The 22,533-nt window shown below is 37.6% G+C and overlaps 2 protein-coding genes across 2 annotated transcripts in view; one reads left to right on the forward strand and one right to left on the reverse strand.

Moving 5' to 3' along the window:
* LOC139138417 (nuclear pore complex protein Nup155-like) overlaps positions 1-22,533 on the forward strand; it is a 64,493-nt gene that overhangs the window by 3,665 nt on the left and 38,295 nt on the right. Inside the window, exons 2-13 of the mRNA XM_070706798.1 lie at positions 6,001-6,124; positions 8,702-8,839; positions 10,590-10,686; positions 12,032-12,195; positions 16,301-16,461; positions 17,070-17,175; positions 17,843-18,008; positions 18,763-18,860; positions 19,616-19,768; positions 20,120-20,220; positions 21,305-21,466; positions 22,074-22,184. Of these exons, the coding sequence (XP_070562899.1) occupies positions 6,001-6,124; positions 8,702-8,839; positions 10,590-10,686; positions 12,032-12,195; positions 16,301-16,461; positions 17,070-17,175; positions 17,843-18,008; positions 18,763-18,860; positions 19,616-19,768; positions 20,120-20,220; positions 21,305-21,466; positions 22,074-22,184 (1,581 nt within the window). The remainder of the gene's footprint in view (positions 1-6,000; positions 6,125-8,701; positions 8,840-10,589; positions 10,687-12,031; positions 12,196-16,300; positions 16,462-17,069; positions 17,176-17,842; positions 18,009-18,762; positions 18,861-19,615; positions 19,769-20,119; positions 20,221-21,304; positions 21,467-22,073; positions 22,185-22,533) is intronic.
* On the reverse strand, positions 1,483-2,445 carry LOC139139498 (uncharacterized). Its single transcript, XM_070708411.1, has one exon. The coding sequence runs from the start codon at positions 2,443-2,445 to the stop codon at positions 1,483-1,485; it is 963 nt and encodes a 320-aa protein (XP_070564512.1).

Genomic DNA, 22,533 nt, shown 5'->3' on the forward strand with positions numbered 1-22,533 from the left:
CATTGTATGTAATTCTTGTACTGTATAAACCCTATCAATTCACCCAGAAAAAAATAATTAATATGATTTTAAATAATTGAATTAATTAGGAAATCATTAAAGCCAAAGTAATTTAGTGTGGAATTATCAGAAAGTTCAACTTTTTTTGACAGTTCATTGTGAATTGAGGATTAAAACATGTAAAGGCAACTTTCCTGAATCCCAACTTTGATATATTCTGAACCACCATTTATGTTATCTAAAAGAAATTGCTCATAATAGTTTGTCATGATAGGGTGGTCAAATAAATAGAGATAGAGAAAGTTCTAATTTCCATTTATGGTTGATTTGGTAAGGATAAAATAAGATTACTTTTTGAGGAAAAAAATAGAGTGATCAATTAAAAGAGTGGTCAAAGTGATAGGGTTTTTATGGTAAAGCTGGGCTGTAAGATTCCTCATGTGCTATTTATAGCAATTATGCAATCTGTGTAAACAGTGCAATGAAAGTGTAACATGATTCCTTATAATGGTTTTGATGACCTTGAACTTCTTAAGTTTCAAACATTTGTCTCTTCAGTGTGCTTTCTCTGAGTACGTACAGTCTCAACTTATTCAACAGGACTTACTTACAATGTTAATTTGAAAGTTAAAATGTGCTTGGTTAATAGGATGAAAATACTGATATTAAAAGATAACCAGCTCAAGATTCTTTATAACCCGACAGATATGCTGTTTTTTTATGACGTAAATCTTGATTTAAGCAAGTCTTGTTTACTTTAATTAGAATGTAATTAACTCTCGTTTATTTGCTATTATAGACTAATATAGTCTGATGAAATATGCAAATCTGTATTTTTACGGAATTTTTTTCCATTTTTGGTCAGGCCATCCTGAAATGAGCTATCAAAGATATCCACCTTCTTCATCAATACATGTGTCACAAAAGGTTATTCACTACATAACACAGCAGAGCTCTGTCAACTGTTGAGTCGCTTGTTTTTTCAAAACCGCTGGTCAGACAGCTTTAATATTTGGTTTACATGTCCCTAGGATGACCTTAGTGAGATAATTTCATACAGTCAGGAAATACTTAATTTTGTATCCATATCTATAGTAGCTTCAGGGATTTTGGCCCTATGTTCTATTAACCTAGGTGGTCTTGTTAATGCTCATGCGCAGACTAAATAGAATTTTAACCAACAACCTAAGGCGTAGGTGGTTTTCAAGTGTCTGGGAAGCTGAATTTCCCGATGTCAAACTCGCTCCAATTGCTTCTTGACAGTCATTTTAGAATGGGAAAATTCACAAACAGAGAGGTTGGTCACCACGGACAAGTAACTTTTGGCTTATTGACCTGAAAGTTAAGTCAGTGTTCATTGAAAATTCAAAGACTGGACCCGTTGACACCAAAGCTTGCTCATGACTTTCATTGCATGCGATATGCGGTCTTGCCACAATGCCACTCACTGTCACTCAACAAGTTAACATTGAAGAGTACGTTCTAGTAAATGTCCCTTTTTTGTGGTGATTTTTCACCACTGGACTGTATTTTTACATCATTGTAAACGTTCATAAAAAGCACAAAAACCGCTGTGTTTCTTTTTTTACCGTATCGACATATTGTGAGGATGTTGGGAATCACGTGTATGGTGTAGCTCCGCCCACCAACTGCTTTACTTTCTGTTGCTTTGTCTAATTCTTTATCTGGGTAGCGAAGTGAATCTGAATCTGTATCCCAGCGTAAACCAAGTACATTTGCTATGCTATCTGAACACGGAATATTCGCCTTTGCAACAATTTCTTTCAACTCAGCGCAGTTAGTAGCCCACTCGCGAAGATTAAAGCCGCTTGATTTCATGAGATTAATTGCCTCGGTATGATAATCTATGAGTTTCTGTTCAGAGTCGCGTCCACTCAAAACATTATCAACATAGATATTTTTGCTTAGATCTACGGCAGTTTCAGATCCATCATTTTCTAAGTGAAACTTGACGGTTGCGTTCAAAATGAACGGCGAACATGCGGCACCAAACAACACGACTTTAAAGCGGTAAATACGAAATGGACTGTTTGGATCGTCAGGGTCCGATAACCACATGAATTTAGTGAAATCACGATCGGACTCCTCTAGGCCTACTTGTAGGAATGCCTTCTCAATATCTGCGGAAACGCCAAATTTGTGCATGCGGAAACGGAGCATAATCGAAGCAAGATCATTTAGTAGTGATGGCCCTGCATCTAAGGGACGGACATTTAAACTGGGGTTGTTTCCGACCTTGCAGCTGCAGTCGTAGATTATTCTGATAGGCGTTGTATCGGAATTTTTCTTTACAGGATGATGAGGTAAATAATGGCCTGAACTTACATCATCATTAGTAACTATCTCTATGAAACCGCGTTCCAACTGATTTGTGATTAGTTTGTCGTACACTTGTATAATCTCCGTTGTTAATCTTTGTACCATCGCGCGGGTTCGTTTTTCGCAAACATTTCTATTTGTCGGCAATGCGGGGTGATCTTGGCCAATGTAATGAAAAGTCAATGTAATGAAAAGTTTGGTGAACGTACGCTCTACCAGCTGAACAGCTTTTTCATATGGAAAATCAGCGTATGGTATTTAACTGGTGGTATTATTTGAACTGCATTTTATTGAAAGCGATTACATGAGTCTTTTCGTCAATGCTTCATGCAATTTTATGAAAGATCTTATGGAAATGTTCACAATGATTTTTTTTTTGGTTTAAGTCCGTGATCCCTCACCAGAAAATTGTTCTCGTGAATTCGATTTCTAGGTAATTTTTTTTCACTTGTCCGTCGGGCAAGTGGCATCGGAGGTTCACTTGCCCGAACGCGACTTTCACTTGCCCCGGGCAATCGGGCAACCCTTAGTGTCTTTCCCTGATATATGCGACTATATTGATATAACTATAAAACTGACCCTCCTCCCTACCTTCAGGAAAAAAAATAAATAAAATAAAATAAAATAAAGTGCACGTCGCCGCACCATTTTTTAAAGAAAGACCTGACCAGAAACATTTCTTTGTTTTTTTTGCCTTATTATCGCAGCAAAGATTTTTGACAAAATGTCACGTGACCTCAATGACCTTTGACCTTAAGTTTACTTCTATGCTTCTTAATCAGTAGCCACAAGGGCTATTATCTTTTTTCGGTGTGATGGTAGACCATATGGTGCCACATCCTTTTCCTCATTAATTATGCACATATATAATTTTGAGCTAGCCAATAAACCTAGTAGTCTGAGATTAGGTAGACAGATGTAAAACTACTAACAAAAGTTTTGTTGAAAAAAACATATGTTACTGAGATGACCTTTGCCCTCACTGATGACATTTGCCTTCTTTTTCCAACTTAAGATTGCTTTGGCCCCGGTATCGCTGCTTGCAGCCATATTTTTTGACATTCTTGAAAATATGCAAATTAGTGCAAAAAAGGCATTTTTGGTAAAAATCATCTTCTTTAAACCGCTGGTCAGACAGCTTTGATATTTGGTATACAGGTCCCTAGGGATAACCCAACTTAAATTTGTTCAAATTGTGATGAAATATGCAACTATCTATATTTTAAAGGAATTTTTTTATCATTTTTAGTCAAAAATGTATTTCATCAAACCACTTGTCTCACAGCTTTGATATTTGGAATACAGGTTCATAGGGATGATCAAAATATGATAAATTCAAATTATGATGACATCTACAATTTTGTATTTTTGGGGCAATTTTTGTCATTTATAGTCAAAAAAATTATTTCTCAAAATCTACTCATGTGATGGCTTTCATATTTGGCATACGGGTTCCTACAGATGGAGTAAATATGATATATTGAAATTATGATGAAATCTGCAATTACGTATTTTTGGGTCAATTTTTGCCATTTTTTGTATAAAAAATTTGTTTCTAAAAAACTACTCGTCTGACACCTTTGATATTTGGTGTACAGGTTTCTGGTGGGGGGGGGGGGGGGGTGTCTTTACTCTTAGTGTGATATATTGAAAGCTGATTTTTGTATTTTTGGGTCAATTTTTGGCCGAAATCTTTGTTTCTCAAATGTTACTCATCCGATAGCTTTGATATTTGATATAGAGCTTCCTAGGGTTTATCTTAATGTAATATATTGAAATTGTGATAAAATCTTCAATTTTGTATTTTTGCAGCTAATTTTGCTATTTTTTGGTCAGGCCATCCTGAAATGAGCTATCAAAGATATCCTCCTTTATCATCAACACATGTGTCACAAAAAGTTATTCTCTTCATATACAGCGGACCTCTGTTGACTGTTAGGTCGCTTGTTTTTTCAAAACCACTGGTCAGACAGCTTTAATATTTGGTATACAGATCCCTAGGATGACCTTAGTGAGATAATTTCATACAGTCAGAAAATACTTAATTTTGTATCCATGTCTATAGTAGCTCCAGGGACATTGGCCCTATGTTTGTGAAATGTTGACTCAGCTCCTTGTTGATCAATGGCATCCAAGAATATAGTCTTGAGAACTATCATCACTTTCAGTCCCCAATCCAACAGAGAAAAACATAAAACTGAATAAAAAATCAAATATTAATAATTGTGCCCACAACAGTAAGGTTTAACTTAGATGATAGAAACATTTGAAAGAAGGTGTAAAGTAATGTGAAAGCATTAACAATGACTTGGAATGAATGGCATATATTTCTCCTTCATTGTCAAAGAAGTCTTGGAGGTACACATTAATGCTCAGCTGATGATGGCTACTTATGCTGATGCAAATAAATTTACTGTGTGCCACTTAGTTTTGAGGGATGTTGAAATTATTCCAGAAGTTTACTTCATCTCGTTGCCAGGCTTGCTCCGCAGTCTTTCTTGTGATGCTTATAAAAAGAGCGCGAGATCAAATCGCCAAAACCAAAGGCAGAAAAAGAGAACAAAAAAAGTCCAATTACTTATTGTCAAACATAATCTAGGGGAAAGAAATGCATAAAACTTTATCCATGAAGAAACAATTTTTTACACAGAAAAATGTTGTAAATCGACTCAGGCTCAGACACTTCTGGGTAGCTAACACTTGCGCTCAAGCTTGATGGATGGATCTGTCAGGTCTGATCACAATCTCAGCATAAAAAATACACGCCTAGTGAAGGAAACATTTCAATGAAAACACACTGAACTTTTAATCCCATTACTTACATATACAGTACATGATTGGCTCTTGGCTTATACCTCATAACATATACCGTACGCGATTGGTTTCTGCCTAGTAACCAGGACTGTATTTTGTCACAATTTACTATATGTTACAAATGGAACTATTTGCAGGATCTTTGGCCTGAAGTATAAGGTCACAGATGCACAGAAATAAAGCATCATGTCTCAAGTTGTATGCACAACAGCGTGCAGACAGATAAAGTTGTAACGTCACGGTGCAGTTTTTGATTCACAAGTTTGGCTAATGTATGCAAAAATCTTCTCACCAAATGCTACTTTTTTTTTCACATTTGCGATTTTGCAAGCAGGCAGTGCAAAGTCTACTGCAAACACTGCCAGTACGACAATGTTCCTGTACTTGACTATCGTCTTTGTAATTTTTGTTTGCCCGACATGATCACCAACTTTCAACACCACATTTGTAATGTCTTACTGACGCAACATCATCACAATTTGATTGCCGTAGAGTGCATTTCGAGCCAACTGGGAGTTCCAGTTGGCTGTCCCAGTTAGGGGTTTGAGCTACCTTACACACCTGCCCCTATGAATAAGTGTCAATTATCATCAACGGAAATTAGAGTGCCGTTCATATTGTCAATGACAACATGCTGATACTTCCATGATGACACCAAAGTCAAAGAAGTGAACCCATCCAATGCTGTGATCATTGAAAGCGGAAAATGGTTGCTTGAGAAACACGGAGACACTTGTGCAACCGGTTCTCATGGTATCATACGATATCATTTAGCATGAGTGAGAATTAGTTGACACATTGCCTTTATTGAGCATTTTACATAAATCACTACATGATTGCTTGCAGATGGCTAGTACTTTTGCGAATATACAAGAGAGATTGCAGAGTGCAGCACAGTCTATAGACTCTCATCTGCAGCAAGACAGGTCCTATCCAGAACTAATTGAATTACTGGGCCTTGTCGCTACAGGTAAGCCCTGATAAACTCACTAGATATGCACACACCTGGTGTATCCCTGGAAGTTTAACCCTTTTCCTGCCAGGTTCGTATTTGACCAGCAGGTCAAGTTGGTTAAACATAGACAGTAACAAAAAATTGAAGATTTGAAGGTCCCTGAAGATGGAGATACTATTAACATGATTTTTACAGACTAAAGCTGCTATAACATCCCAAGTCAAGTGGGTGAAACTGATAATACACGTGGTTTGGGCTCAATACCACTTTTTTTGACTTGGCAGACGGGGAAGTGATACTGTCTGGCAAGTAAAGAGTTAAAGTTCTCCCAGAGAATCTTGGAAAAATAAAAATGACTTCAGGAAACTCAACCGCATTTGATTTGTGGGAATTACTTGTGCAATACTATAGCAAAAAAATTCAGTTGTTGAAATATTTGTACTACAGTTGGAGCCCTTGGAGTCTCCACATGCTGACTGCATCACTCCTGAGCAATTGTGAATGGTTCTCAGATAAGATACTCAGCTTAGAAACTGCAGGAAAAGTGAAGCATTTTAGTTACTTTTAGTGTTCTTGCCAATATGCTGTAATCAGCTTTTTGAAAAATACAGAATGTACAAATATTCAAATTTAGACATAGTGCTTTACAGTGGCAATTACCTCTATCACCACTTTATGTTCCGTTTAGCAGGATACAAATTAAGGTTCACGCCTCGAAAGTGAAGACTAAAACTTTTGCTCACACTTTCCTTGAGGAATCTTTCATCCATTCTCTTTCAAAATCAAGAATAAAAATTGGGGGTCACCGTGCAAATTTTGGTACTAGGGAAACAAATAACTCAAAATTTACCGATATTTAGAATTCAAAATGGCCGCCATCCCTATGTTAACTCTATGGAGAGAAATAAAATTTCGAATTTCGAAAAACTAAGCCAGTAGAAAGTTGTCCTACACCAAAAGCTTTAAAATGAACCCCCACAAGTGGTATGTCAGAAAAGAATTGTAAAAGTTTGAGAGTCCAAATTTGTGTCCCCAAGGCGCATTCTACCTTAAGGTAGAACGTGCCTTTGGGGGCAGATATTTAGACCCTCAAAATTTTACAATATTTGTTTGGTCTACAACTTTTTGGGCTCATTTTTAAGCTTATGGAGTAAATAAAGTTTTCATTGTTTAGTTTTGTGAAAATTGAGAATTTTATTTTTTCCCGTAGAGATAACACAGGGATGGCAGCCATTTTGAATTTCAAATATAGGTAGATATTGGATGATTTGTTTCCCTCATACCAAAATTTGAATGGTGATCCGTGAAACTTATTCTTGAATTTGAAAGTCAGTGTTCTCCCCAGGATTTTGTGAGAAGAGGGCGAAGACGTGGTGCGAGCACCACAAGCGACCGCGTCAGCGGTCGCGGGGGGAGGTCAGGAGGGGGGTGTCCCCCCTCCTGCCGTTGGAGCTTTTGAAAAACAGCGATTAAAATGGTGTCATTTGGTGGCACTTGGGGAGTATTTTTTTCAGATTTTTTTCGTATAAAAAACTCAAAGGAAAGGAGATCTGAGACAGTGTACCATAACTTTTATTACAGTTCACTGATTTCAATTATGAAGATTTCATTTTTTGAAAACGAAACGTAGCGAGGAGACATACATTTATTCATCGATGTCAAAATTATCACCATAACACTCAGGTTTGGGGAGCATTTTTTAAGATTTTTTTCGTACAAAAAACTCAAAGGAAAAGAGATCTGAAACAGTGTTCCATAACTTTTATTACAAACGAAAATATAGCGAGTCTAGAGACATACATTTATTCATCGATGGCAAAATTATCACCATCACTCACGTGTTCTCATCCTGATACAAGTCCGACCGAGCCTAAAATTAGGTTGTTTTGCTTTTGGAAGGAATACACAAACGAAATTCTAACCTCCTATAAAAACTTCAGTGTACTCTGCTGTCCTTGGTTACCCTCCAGCTCCTTGCCATGTTTACTCAGCTAAGTCGGTTACCTAATGCACGGTCCCTATGGAGGGACCGTGGCTAACGTAACGTTACGGACTGAGCCATGCAAATATGGCTGCCTTCGATGAGTTGCACATGGGCTTATGATCTCGGATGACATCACAAACTCGCGAGATTTGCAAGATCGATGAGAATTACGTTTGCAGTCTGCAGGATCGACGCTCACGCTCGCATTTTGCTTGTAAATCACTGTCAACTTTTTTCCCCGTACATTTTATTGTTTTATTTTTCAAAAAATAAGTCTTTTTCATTTCTGGCAAGGGGGCGCTCGGAATTTACAAGAGGGCGCCACGCCCCTGTTACCTTATTCAGGGAGAACACTGAAAGTAAACCATGGTTCAAAGTTTTATCTAGGAAAGTTTGAACAAAAGTTTAAATCTTTCATTTTTGAGATGCGAACTACCTTAAAATACTCAAAAAAGAAATTAAAAAAAAAATTCTAGAAATGTTCCAGAGATTCAAAATCTAAGCAATACTGACAAACCTTATTACCGGTATACTGGTAACTTAATCTTTTCAGTATTTATGTTGAAATCTATATATGTTACTAATTATGTTTTTTTCTCCAATGACAGGCCATGCTACAACCAGTGGTGCTAGTGAGCTTGACTATCCATCCCTGGCATCACCAAACATAGGCTTAGCTCAGCTGCCTCTGATCAGCAATGTGAAGAAGGTGCCGCTTCCAAACGAACTGGTTGAACAGTTTGGACGTATCCTTTAAGACATGTACATCGGATTAGCCATTAATGTGTCGATACAGTTGACAAATGACCATTCTTGTAGCTTTAGCAAACAAGTCAGACTGCTACTTTTGTGCTTAAGATTCAAAAGGAAAGTCTGCCCAGTATTGCTACATTTTCAAAACAAAAGAATATGCAAATTATGAATTGTTATGTAAATTAACATCCCCCCTGTTTTTCCAAGCTGTGGAGAACACTGGCATAGCTGTATACAGAAAAGACATACTTGTGGGTAACATAATCCAACTTCAATGATTTTTTGGTCTTGTGGGATTTTGAGTGAAGATAATGAGATATACATTCTCTGAATCTTGGTGATCACTGAATCATTGATTTAGTTCAGACTGACCACTTTGCGTCAGTGTAGCATTGGTGCTTGGCCCGGGCTGATGTAAAATAACTAGTGTGGACACGCTGCATTTGCCTAGGGCTGACATAGTTTGGTCCGGGCAACAAGGGGGTTCAGGGCCGACGCGAAATTTGGGCCGACGCAAATTCACATGTGTGGACGCATTACGTTGGCCCGGGTCTCAGTTGATCAGGCCTCTGCGATTGATCAGAGTCGAAGTAGTCACCGTATTCACACAAAACAAATGGCGTCTGAAACTTAAGTTTGCCCTTATCGAAAGTTTTCAAGCCAGTCTTTATCATCCCATGTACCCAGAAGTTCTGGGCCAGAACTATATCTTCCCACCAACTTTTGCTCCACAAGCAAGACCGTGTCATTCCATTCACAGTGCACGTAAGAGACACATTGGCAAACAACGATGTCAAAAATGCCGCGCACTGGTTCTTTCTCCACTGCCGTCATACATATACCCCACGCTCATCCAATAAATAGCAGGGTTCAAAATAATACCTGTCTGCCTGTCCGGGACAAGTGAAATTTGGCCTGGGACAAGTAGTTTTGAAAAGTACTTGTCCAAGTGGACAGGTAGATTTTTTCAGCCTGCAGCCAGTATTTCAACCTATTGACTACAGCAAATATTCATAAGTTTAAATTTATGTACCTTTTAAAATTTTGAAAATCATTATTTGGATATTTACCTGTCAGAAAAAAGTTCAATAATATCTAATCACTGTTTACAGGAGGCAGCCATGTTGATTTATCTAAGGTCACGTCTAGCGTCTCAAATCTCTTAGATTGGGAGATTCTCAGAGCTAGCTGGACACCGAGGGCGCTGTTACGGCAGTTTGCATACGATACAGACAGACATGAGTTTGTTGAATTGAATTGAAATTAGTACAGTTTCTTAGAATAAATTATGCCATTTTGGACAGGTACTTTTCTCACTTGCAGAGGTACTTTTTATTTTGACAGGTGGTTGAAAAAAAGTATTTCGAGCCCTGAATAGTGAAGATCTCTCTGATGATAAAAATGGCAAGTGGTGGTCATATTTGCCCTTCTTGTTCGTAAAAAAACACAGGAAAATCATGAACAGTAGATTGTAGAAATAGCATGCCATTATTCAAATCCGCCATTTTGAACTTTGACAGGTCAGAGGTCACAAAAGACGGTAAATTTACGTCTGCCCAAATTCAGGTACTGGTAAGTGTGGTTAAGTGTGGACACGGACCAAATCTATTCCCAAAAGGACAATTATTGTACGTCTGCCCAAATTTCAGTTGGATTGCAAATGTGAACAACATAATTGAGATACATGTACTTGATGAGATTTTTGGCAGACTTTGTCGGTAAAATTCCCTTAATTCAGATCAGATATGCAATGCAACTGTATGATGGGAATTTTTGCTGAGATAGGACGAGCCTGGCTGACTATCGATAGTGATATTTTCGTTTGGAGCTACGAAGATGGGTGAGAATACTTTCCATAATCGACAATTTTATAAGCAATACAATGAACTGTAAATCTACAGATGATGTCCTAAACTACTGTAGTATGCTCTTTCACACATCTACCTGATATGACTGTTTTGATGGCAATATAGCATGTCAACAAAACTTCCATACCCAAATTGTTATGATTTGCAGAAATTTATTCTTTGGTAGATTACAAGAACTGGACATCAGTGTCTGTATCGTTACATTATTAGTGTTTCTGATTTGTTTCTATTTTCTAGAAACAATAGTTTTGCTTAGTTTTATTGCCTCTCTCAAAAATAAACACAAATAGAAGAAAATGAATGGTAAGTTGAAGCAGAAAATCATGACAGCAATGAAATTAATTTGTCATCACAATTTACTCATATCCATATAGGTATGTATGGTAAAAGATGTTTCAGCCATGTTTAACCATGGAACCTCTGGAACACTGTACAGTTTTTGTTGCACTGTTCTGTTTGCCCTATTTATAGGTTATAAACGGCAAGCGAGGGTATTTGGTTGCAGATATAAGACCTCTGGGGTGAAAATTAGCATATTTGGCGAGAAATAATCACTGAGCGAAGACATTAGACATCGAACTTGAAGAATTTTACTTAAAAAAAAAAACGCTCAAAAAACTTTTAAAAATCATGTTGTTGTTACATAACCTCCGCTGCTTACAGAAACTCTTCATTTGTTGGTTCGTCAAGCTGCACTAGACTAAAATTTAACAATCAAATCAATCTGAAGCCATAGACTTGTTCGACATTATGGCGCGTTGAGCTCTCAAGTTGGTGTTCGAAATTTGCGCGAGCTCAATGATGTTACGCAGGTCTTCTTGTTGAGATTATAAACCCCGGCTCTAGTCAATCAGATTGCCGGATTCCAGCTAAGCCTATTACAATGAACTGTGAAAGTCCACTATTTGCTGCTTTGTTAGGTACCAAAGTTAATCAGATTCTCACATAAAAATGTGTTTTAGAAACTTTCATTGATACAGTGATTGATAAGTGCCGGAGAAAATATCAAGCACTTAGTCATTTTCAGTTAAACTAAATGCCAAGGTAACTCACCGTAGTACAGACATAGTAAAACTAGTCCTGAAGCTGAAAACTCTAAATGTTTTTATGGAACTCTCATTGTTGAAGGCTGTCAGTGACAGGTAGGTTTCCAGTATGAGAGAAAATCGCATGATTGACCGTGATTGTTGTTTCTAAAGGATTGAAAGGTTTTGTCACCATTCCAAGTGATTCAAAGATTTTAGTGAATCATTTGAGTGCTGACTGATTTAGCGTATTATCACATCTTCATTTCATGTTATCTGTTTTGTTCTACAGAGGTGACTTAGCGTACTTTGATGGACTCAACGAAACCATTCTCAGTGTAGGACTCGTCAAGCCCAAACCCAACGTGTTCCAGAGACACATCCGATACTTGCTGTGTCTCACCACACCAGTCGATATCGTCTTGTTAGGTGTCAGTTTCAGCCAGCCACAGCAAGGTATGAACAGTTAAGATGACGTCGTAAAAGTGTGATCGGATCTCTCTTCGTGTACCACACCAAATATTGATGATAGCTGGTTATGTGTCGAAAATTTCTCTGTTTTAAGTGTTACTTTTATGTAAGTTTACAAGCGCTTTTGAAAAGTTTGTATATGTACAGTACTTGAGAGTGTCTGTACACTGCATTTGTGGATAATTGATCAATAACCAGCCATTGTTTGGCAAATCAAAGTGTGCTGAAAGATAGATGATAAAATATACTTTCAGTTCCACTTTAAGAACGGACTCAACAGATAAAGAAAATATTGACATAATTCATGACATCTGCAAATAAACTGCAGGCTAAATTACCAAGCTGAAATAAACCAGTGGCTAAACTACCAAGCTGAAATAAACCAGTGGCTAAACTACCAAGCTAAAATAAATCAGTGGCTACCAAGCTGCAAATTAACCAGTGGCTAAACTACCAAGCTGCAAATAAACTGCAGGCTAAACTACCAAGCTGAAATAAACCAGTGGCTAAACTACCAAGCTGAAATAAACCAGTGGCTAAACTACCAAGCTGAAATAAACCAGTGGCTAAACTACCAAGCTGAAATAAACCAGTGGCTAAACTACCAAGCTGAAATAAACCAGTGGCTAAACTACCAAGCTGAAATAAACCAGTGGCTAAACTACCAAGCTGAAATAAACCAGTGGCTAAACTACCAAGCTGAAATAAACCAGTGGCTAAACTACCAAGTTGAAATAAACCAGTGGCTAAACTACCAAGCTGAAATAAACCAGTGGCTAAACTACCAAGTTGAAATAAACCAGTGGCTAAACTACCAAGCTGAAATAAACCAGTGGCTAAACTACCAAGCTGAAAAAAAACCAGTGGCTAAACTACCAAGCTGAAATAAACCAGTGGCTAAACTACCAACCTGTACGTGCTATCACAAAGTATAGGGATATTACATCTGATACATTGGTCAGTTTCATTAGTCCCCACGGACACCGTCCGGGGGACTTATAGGTTTGGTCATGTCCGTGCGTGCGTGCGTCGTCCGTCTGTGCGTCAGTCCGTGCGTCCGTCCGTCCGTCCGTTCACGCAGATATCTCTGAGATGCCTGGAGCGATTTCATTCAAACTTGGTACAAGGATTACTTCATATGTCATAGAGATGCACGTCAATTTGTTTTGTGATACGATCCAATATGGCTGCCGTGCGGCCATTTTATTACGATTTTTTCATGTACAGAGCCATAATTCAGGCATGTTTCATTCTATTTTATTCAAAGTTGGTACAAGGACATTGACCTATGTCATACATATGCACTTCAATTTGTTTTGTGATACGATCCAATATGGCCGCCAGGCGGCCATTTTATTACGATTTTTTCATGTACAGAGCCATTACTCAGGCATATCCGCATGTTTCGACCAATTTTATTCAAAGTTGGTACAAGGACATCGACCAATGTCATAGCTATGCACATCAATTTGTTTTGTGATGCGATCCAATATGGCCACTGCAGTGTTCGCGCTACCGCTCGCCAGACGGCAAAATGGCGAATTGATTCACTCATTGGCGACTCGGACGGTCAGAACAATCGCCAGACTGGCGACTCAAAATTTGTACGTTCGGTCACTTTGTTCTACGATGTTCTGTTGCATTGCGGTGTTTGTTTTACTTCTTGGGAAGTCTTTCACCATAGTACTACCGTACTCATCTAAGTATAAGCCCCGCCACTGTTTTCAGAGTATAATGGGTCGTACAAGTTGGTAAAATACTTTTCAGATCAAAGAAACTAAATGGGACATCGAAGTTCCCGTGATAGTATCGTGAGGAAAATGGCACGTATACATGTACTTGTGCCCCTCCGAAATGTCCCCCGTTACCTAAATAGAATAGTCCCACTTCAGTGACGTCCGCCATTGTTCACGTTCACGCTGTCCTGTTTTCCCGGGAGGTTGTCATAGTCTAAACATGCAATTTCAGTTGTTTCAGCGATCATCCTTTCATCTGTGAAGAGCTTTTACCGGTGACCATTACAATTTTCACTGCTCTGCTGTTGTTTTCACAAGACACGGACCGTTTGATCTTGGAAAGTAGAGTTGCTTTTACGTGCAGCCAATGCACATGCCAGTTCACGGGTTCAAACCATGCTCTTGAACGTGAACGGCAGCATACATGATGTCTTTGTTTCACGTTTATATTTTATTTCAAGGTATGATTCAAGCTGAAATGTCACCAAAATGTCACTTTTATAGCGAGGGATTGTGCAAACCAGTTTGATTTGAAACAGCTTTGTAAAACACTGTTTACTTAGCTCGGAAATTGTTACTGAGTTTTGCTGTCTTTTGGCCATGCACGGACGTGTATCAGTATCAGTACTAGTGATCATGGCATGCCATGCCACGTTCATGAAGATCTTGAGGATGTTTCTCTTTTCTGTATTTTTTTGTACTTCACAATTTCTTTGGTTGACGTTTGAAAGTTCAAGTGGTGATCAATGGTCATGCATGAGTTTTGATACGAAGCATTCTTTTTATTGAACTATTAAAGCAGCACTGAGGATAATAGACAAGCTTGTAATGCCGCTGTGAGGGGTGAACTAGGACAATTCCCACTTCTACTTGAGATCAAACTTAATATTGTTAAACACTGGCTTCATATCGTACAACTGCCACATTATAATCTCGCTAAAGAAGCTTTTCTGGAGCAAATGGTAAACAACACTAACAATAGATCCTGGTTTAACTGTTTAAGTGCTTTAATTAAAGACAATGGAATGGACTTTCTCCTTGATAAAGCTCCATCACTTAAACACCACAAAGTTATAACTGGATTAATGAAAACAAATTTAACAAACAATTATGAGGTCTTTTGGAAAAAATTGATCACTGATGAAAATAGTAAACTAAGAATGTATGCCAAAATAAAGCATAATTTTAGATTAGAACCCTACTTAACACAGTTACAAGGTGAGAAAAGAAAATTACTCACCAAACTTCGCATTAGCAATCATGATCTAGCAATTGAAAAAGGAAGACACACTGTTCCAAAAACCCCAATTACTGAAAGATACTGCAATCAGTGTAACACCAACAGTATTGAAGATGAAACACACTTTTTATTAGTCTGTCAGAAATACAAAGTCCAAAGAAAGAACTTTTTCAGTAAAATCAACTTCCCAAACGACAATACTGAAAATCAGCTTATTTCTCTACTAACAAAACAAGAGTTCTCTTTTAATGAACAACTTGCAGATTATATTTTTACTTTATACAAACAAAGAAATACCTAGTTATATTTATTATTAGCTACTATTATTATACTGTAATACTTTATCTTTATTGAAGAAAATTTTAACTTATTTTTGTATCACACTTTTATTGCCACAAATGTGATGTAAATCCTATATTTACAAGCAAGCAATAAAATATTATTATTATTATGATGATGATGAGAAAGTGGCAGACTTCTGAAATATTTGGTTATGATTACTCTTGAGTGTTTAATGATATCACCTTTGACCCTTCGAGATGAATGTGTGTGACCCTTGACCTCACCTCTCAAAAGAAAAATCTGGCTACTTGTGTTCACACTGTATTAGCCAAAAAGGCTAATCAGCTTGAGTAGCCAGAGCAAACCCTGCCACTATGCGACCATTTTGTTACGATTTTTTTCATGTCCTGAACCATAACTCAGACTGTATCAAGTGAATTCATTCAAAAGTATTTTTATCATAGACCTAATGAAGAGAGGACTCTATCCTCTCTGAGGACCTGTAATCAAAATACCCATTAACAAGTGGGGACTGTGTCATCAACGATGACTTGTTCTCTCAAAGCTAGTTACTTTTACTGCAAATGTTAATCACGCTTTTCATTTTGTCTTTACACTACGCACAGCAAGGACAACATTTTATGCCTTTAGCTTCCAGGTATAGCTGGTGTTTCTTTTGAAAAACATCTTCTTTCCAAACATAATCGCATGAGTGTAATTGCACTTGAACACAGCTGACAATTGAAGATAACGACTGCCAGCTGGGATAAAACACCCCCACAGCCATCATCTTAAACTAATATTTTGCCTCTTTGATTATTTATTCCTATAGGTTCAATGGATGCTCACAGTCTGGGTGAAATGCATCTTCTACCGGAACCGCTCTTTTCCATTCCTACGGATAATATCTACATGATGCAAATAGTAGGTACGGATAATGGACGGATACTCATGGCGGGAAAAGATGGATGTCTATATGAACTTGTCTACCAGGTGAGTTGCCGTAAGACAGTAATGTTGTAGATGGATGACAGGAGTAAATTGATTGAGCATTTTGTTGTTTATCTGGGTAAGTTCAGTGACACTGTTATTTTGCCCAGTTTGGTGTAAAACGACCACTTACACCCATTGGAAAAGACTGGTCTGTCGAACCTGTGGTATGGCAAAGCCACTGGTCAGGGCAAAACACTTGAATGTTGATGTCTCATGTTTCAGAACCACAGACTTTTTATTTGCTCATCCTTGGACGATGTTATGTGGTTGGTAAATTTGGTAATTTTTATGCAACATCTGCCAGTACATGTATTGAGAATTATGGGTATTGCTGCCTTTATCAAAATGAAGTGTGGTAGTAATATGGTTATGTTTCTGTAAGACTCTACTAGTGAGTTAATGGACACTTGAATATTACTTTGTTTGGGACAACAACTGATGATCTCAAGTGATCGAGTCCGCTGCTTTGAATAAGTCAAATTAGTCCCCTATCTGTTAATCATACAAGATACCGACTGTTTGGTCAATTGTGTATCTGCTTTACTTCGGCCAACCAATGGCAAAATTAGCTATTGTAAAAAAAGGGGTTGTATTAATGTCACCTGTAGGCGGAAGATGGCTGGTTTAGTCGGAAGTGTAGGAAGATCAATCACTCCACAAGCAAGCTGTCTTTCCTGGTTCCTTCGTTTCTCAGTTTTACATTTTCAGAAGATGGTAAGTTGATGTTGGTACTCCTGCTCTTATTCCTGCACTGCACTACCAGTATGGCTAAAAATAGTGGTAGTTACAGTCTCTTTCCTCAGAAATTTCTTGGCACATTCTGGTAACATTTAGCTCTTTGACAGTTTATCTTTGCCAAGTGCTAACTCTTGCTAGGACTGCCTCTGTCCTTGTATAGTAAGTTGTCTTTTGTGATGCCTGTAGACAAAAAAATTACAGAATTACATACATCAGACGCCGTATACCTAAATGATAAATGATAAGTAAACAAAGATAGCAAAAATGAAACGTTAAAAATCATTGCCTTATAGAAAAAAAATTTTACAGAGGTAAATTTACATGATATGGCAAAGGTTCAGGATGAGATTTCTAAATTATGCTTCAAATCCTTCCATTCATGTGTAGTGCAGTAAAACCATTGTAATTTGATGATAGTGGCTATTCAGATAAAAAGGAATATCTCAGAAATCCAACATTTTTATTGATTGTCTTCAAATGTGAAAATATTGCACAAGGAATTTTTTCTGGCATTTTCAATCATGTGTCTTAGTCATACACGGAATGTTCATCTGTGAGATTTCATGCCATCAGTCATTCGATCACTGCAACATTTTTATAATCATGATTGCATCCTTTTTTATTGTTGTTTGTTTCCACTCAGATTCAATTGTTCAGATTGCCGTGGATAACACGCGCCATGTTGTGTACACAAGATCTGAGAAGGGATCTCTTCAGGTTTATGATCTAGGATCGGACGGCATAAGTATGAGCAGAGTAACCGCCATCTCTCAACAATCTATTGTACACAACGCTGCCCTCACAGCTAGGTACGCTCACCAAAACTCAGTTTCTGCTTTTCCCAACTCATTTATGAAAGGAAAAAAGGAGCATTTCTGTCAGTAAAATGACCTTTCAAGGTGTTATGCAACTGGAAAATGAAATTTAAAACTTCCGTGAATGCTTGGCCAAAGGAAACTAGTAGTATGTTTTCTTTGACTTTGAAAACTGAAGCCCAGTCATCAATTTTTAGACTTTTGGGCAAGAGAAGCAACTGACTCAATGGTATTTGATATTCAAGATGGCGTCTCTTCTCTGTCTTAACTCTTCTGGAAACAGTTTGCATTGCCCACTTTTACAAAACAAAATGTTGAAAACTTTTTCCATTGTACCGGTATGCTTTTGAAATTCAGTCCACACAAGCTCGTGGCAATAAAAATAATTAGTTTGAGTTTGATAATGTATCACCAAGGCACAATCTCCTCATCAGGCAAATTCTTATACCACTCATTAAAGTCAACCTATAGTCTGCCAATATAATGTGTTGTATCATCTTGTGTGAAGTACTTCAATCAAGATTTCATATTGTAGTGTTTTCAATTCTATTTAAGCATATTTTAAGATTGAAAAATTTTCCATGGATTTCACTCAAAGTAGGAATAACAGTGACTAACAAACAACACTAGTGGTTAATGGGTATTTGTTGAGCCTATTTGTGTTTTGAGTTTTGTTGCATCTGTGACATAAATAAAAATGGAAATCACTCGTCAGTAAATTCATAACGTTTTAACGTTTGATTTTCAGAACCATTGAAAGATCTAATTTCAAACCCATAGTATCAATAGCTGCCATACCTAGGACAGAGTCCACAAACGTACATCTAGTTGCCATCACACAAACAGGTAAGACTTCATAGCACATCTTACAAAGTATATGCCAAACATAGCATTGCTGCCATTGGGTGAGAAAATGGGTTGTTCCATTGGAGAAGTGGGCTCCATCACTGGGAGGGGATTGACCAAAAGGCAAATACAGTGAAACCTGTCCTCAGGGACCCCTCTCTGTAAGATACACCAGTCTTAGTAAGGCCACACTTATTTGTATGAAAGTTATGACTGTTACCTATCTAACACCTATCTAGTGAGGACAGTTTTGCCTTTCCCAATGGTGTCATTGATCAACAGGTTTCATTGTAGTACAAGAGCATTTGGTGCATGAAACCGTGCTACAGATTTTTGGATAACGTGATTTGTAGTATTTGAGGATGAAGTCCGTATCTTTCACACAGCAGCTCTACTCCCAGTTTGGTGTAATCAGAACCAAGCTCACCAGGGTAAATAATGTCATGGAGTTCAGTTTTATTTGTATTTTGTGAATACCTACTCAGTGTTTTCAACTTTATGTAAAAACAGTTTGTTGTAAGTCGTAACATAAAGTCAGAGGAAAGTATCTCTCACAGATTTTATGGGACAAGTTTTGCTTAGTTTATTTGTAATGTAGACACTTGAAAAGGTAAGGATTCATCTTCCTACAATAGCAGTCTCAGTCTAATAAAAGAACAAGAACTGACATTGTAATTCCATTTTAATGATTTTAAATTTTATGTCAGATGTGATATTCAACAAATCTAACATCTCCAACTTGATCTGCAATACAGGAGTACGTCTTTACTTCACAACCACACATTTCAACAAACCATTGGCCAGACCTTCCATGCTTACATTGGTGCATGTCAGATTACCGCCAGGATTCACAACCACAGCTGCCCCACAGAGACCAACACATGTCCACAAGGCTTACCACAGAAAAGGTGAGTGGATTTTACGTTTCCTTGTTCTGATGATAGAGGGCGCTCTCTATGACTGTATACCCATTTTAAAAATATTTTTAATGTCCGGTGGTTAGAAATTACCATTCACTGCTAGTTTTTATGCAAATGAAAAAAATTTAGACATAATAGACTATTACGCGGATAATAATATGTACTGTCTATATAATTAATACATGTATTGTCAACAGTTTACCTTTTTGCACATCATGGGTATGAGAAGATCATGAAATCTGCTGAAATATTGACAGATATGTGTAATTTTTCATTTCAAGTGTAATTCTCAGCATGTTGAAAGTGTAGTAAAATGTTCATGGCAAAAACTTGTTTCAGGAACTCTGTTGCTATGTTCTTCACTGAATGAGGACACGGATTCCGTATGGTGCATCAGTCCAGATTCATTTCCATTTCAAAGGCCTCTCATTGAAACACAGGCAAGTACTATCTTTTTGTACGGAGTTGTATCATTTCAAAATAGGGCCGTTCACAGTTTACGTCACTGTTCTCTCATTAATATGCAAAAATAAATATTTGTCCGCATTTTTAGATTACGCTTTTGAAAATTACGCATGCAAGAACGACGAAAATACATCTCAGTGGGCGACTGCTAGTGTAACAGTGAATACTAAAAAACATATTCACGACTCAGAGTACAAGCTGCAAAAACAGCCACGCATGCAACATTGATAAAATTTGTCCGCATTTCAAGCTGCGTGTCCGATGTCGCGCGCGTACAGCTATATTTAGTAACAAACCTGTAACCGTGAACAAGGCTATTGCTGAAGACAAACGCAGTAAGCTTTACCAAAGTCAACTTTTGTCAACTGTATGAAATATAACCCAGATAATTTTCTTTTCAAATCCTGACATTTTTTTCATTCTTTTTCCAAAATTTTGTTCAAAAATTGTAGTCAATGAAGAGTAATGTCAATTTGGTCCAAAATTATCAAAAAAGTACAAAAAAATCATAAAAATGGGAAAAATTTTGCTCTAGAATTTTGGTGGGAAAAATTACAGCAGTCAAAGGGTTGACATTCAAGTTATTCTATATGTAGCACAAAGACATGTTTAAAGGGACGAAGTCGGTCATTTTTCATGAATTGTGTTTGACATGAGATATTGCTTATATTGTTTGACATGTTGAAAGATACTGAATAAATGAGAGACCATCCATATATACGACCCCGGCTTTAGAGATGATAAATGAAACCATCGCGAGAATAAATAAATGGTCATGACCATTAATTCTTTCTTGCGATGGTTTCATTTAATTTGTCTAAAACCAGGGGCCAATATACCGGTATGCATGGTCACCCGTTAATTCAGTATCTTTCAACATATCAAACAATATAAGCAACATATCGTATCAAACAAAATTCATGAAAAATAACCGACTTGTCCCTTTAACAATACAGTCATTTCTGTAGACATTGTTTTGGTTGATGTTAAGGAATTTTGCAAATAGTGTTCATTTTGCATGATGCAGAGGTGAATATATATGCACTTTGATTTGAACAGATCAACACCACCATTGAAAGCCACACATGGGCGTTAGACGAAGTACCGGCTATTTTACCACGTCTGGTACAACAGGGACAACCAGAACAACTGCCCGAACCACCAGCTGTTGTAGTCCAACACATGCTGCCACACAGAAGATTTGTCCTGCTCAGCTCTCAGGTACAGTTGTGGTTTTTGTGGAAGTGTTGTATCAGACTTACAGGACTGTACGATTACTGTGAACTCTACTGGAATGATGGACAGCCTTAAGTGGTGACAGTATTTAAGTTAAGGCTTAAGTTGGTGACAGTATTTCCAGAGTGTACTTGAATCTTGAAATTTAAGGCTTTAAAATTTTGTCAAAAGTTATGATATTGAGCACTAAAAATATTGGCTTCATGACTGAAAATTGCTTCTGTTTAAGAATGGCTTGTAGCTGTGATTTTGTTGTAGTACAGTGGGAAACAGGATAAATATGACTGCTGATGTGCAGCGTGCTCGGAAGGTTGTATATCTGGTTAGTTGATTATCACTATTCACAGCAACTTGGGGAGTGTATTTGTATTATTCAATTATGACAGTCAGATTCAGCCAACCAATTGGATAACAGCTTCCAAGACGCTGCACATTTACCTAAATATGACTAACAGATCTCCAAAGTGCCATTCATAAATGACACGTATGTCAAATCCCTGGATTTACTTATAATGTTATGCTTATAAAAATTGAGTTCATGTATACTGCTGTACTGTTAAAAATATTTCATTTTATTGTTTCATCATTTCAGGGAAGTCATTTGTTCAATGTGCTAAGTCCAGCTGAGCAGTTACGTCAATTATTGTTGGAAAACGGTGGTCCTGACAACCCTGATGTGGAGGCATTCTTTAAACTTCATAAGGTAATGAGGTTGATTTTTCAAAGATGTTGTTTGACAGGACATTCCCTCCACATAACATGTTAGGCCAATTTTTAGAGCAAACCCTAATGTACCGGTATACCACAGGGTATAGGGGAAAGTCCCCTGGGGTGGGGAGGAAGGTGTTTTTTGTGCAACGGTTTACCTTATTTGAACTAACGTGTGGGACGGCTGTGGTGTTGACTCAATCACTTAATCCGCTGATACGGACAGTGGATTAGCAAGTTGGCAATGTTTTCGGAGCAATTACAGTGGTGTATACGCAAGTTGGAGAGGAGATAAGGACTTATCAGTAATAATAAAGCAGTCACACAATGTAGAGTTGAACTCT

This window comes from Ptychodera flava, chromosome 8 (genome assembly GCF_041260155.1).
Source record: "Ptychodera flava strain L36383 chromosome 8, AS_Pfla_20210202, whole genome shotgun sequence".
Lineage (NCBI taxonomy): Eukaryota > Metazoa > Hemichordata > Enteropneusta > Ptychoderidae > Ptychodera > Ptychodera flava.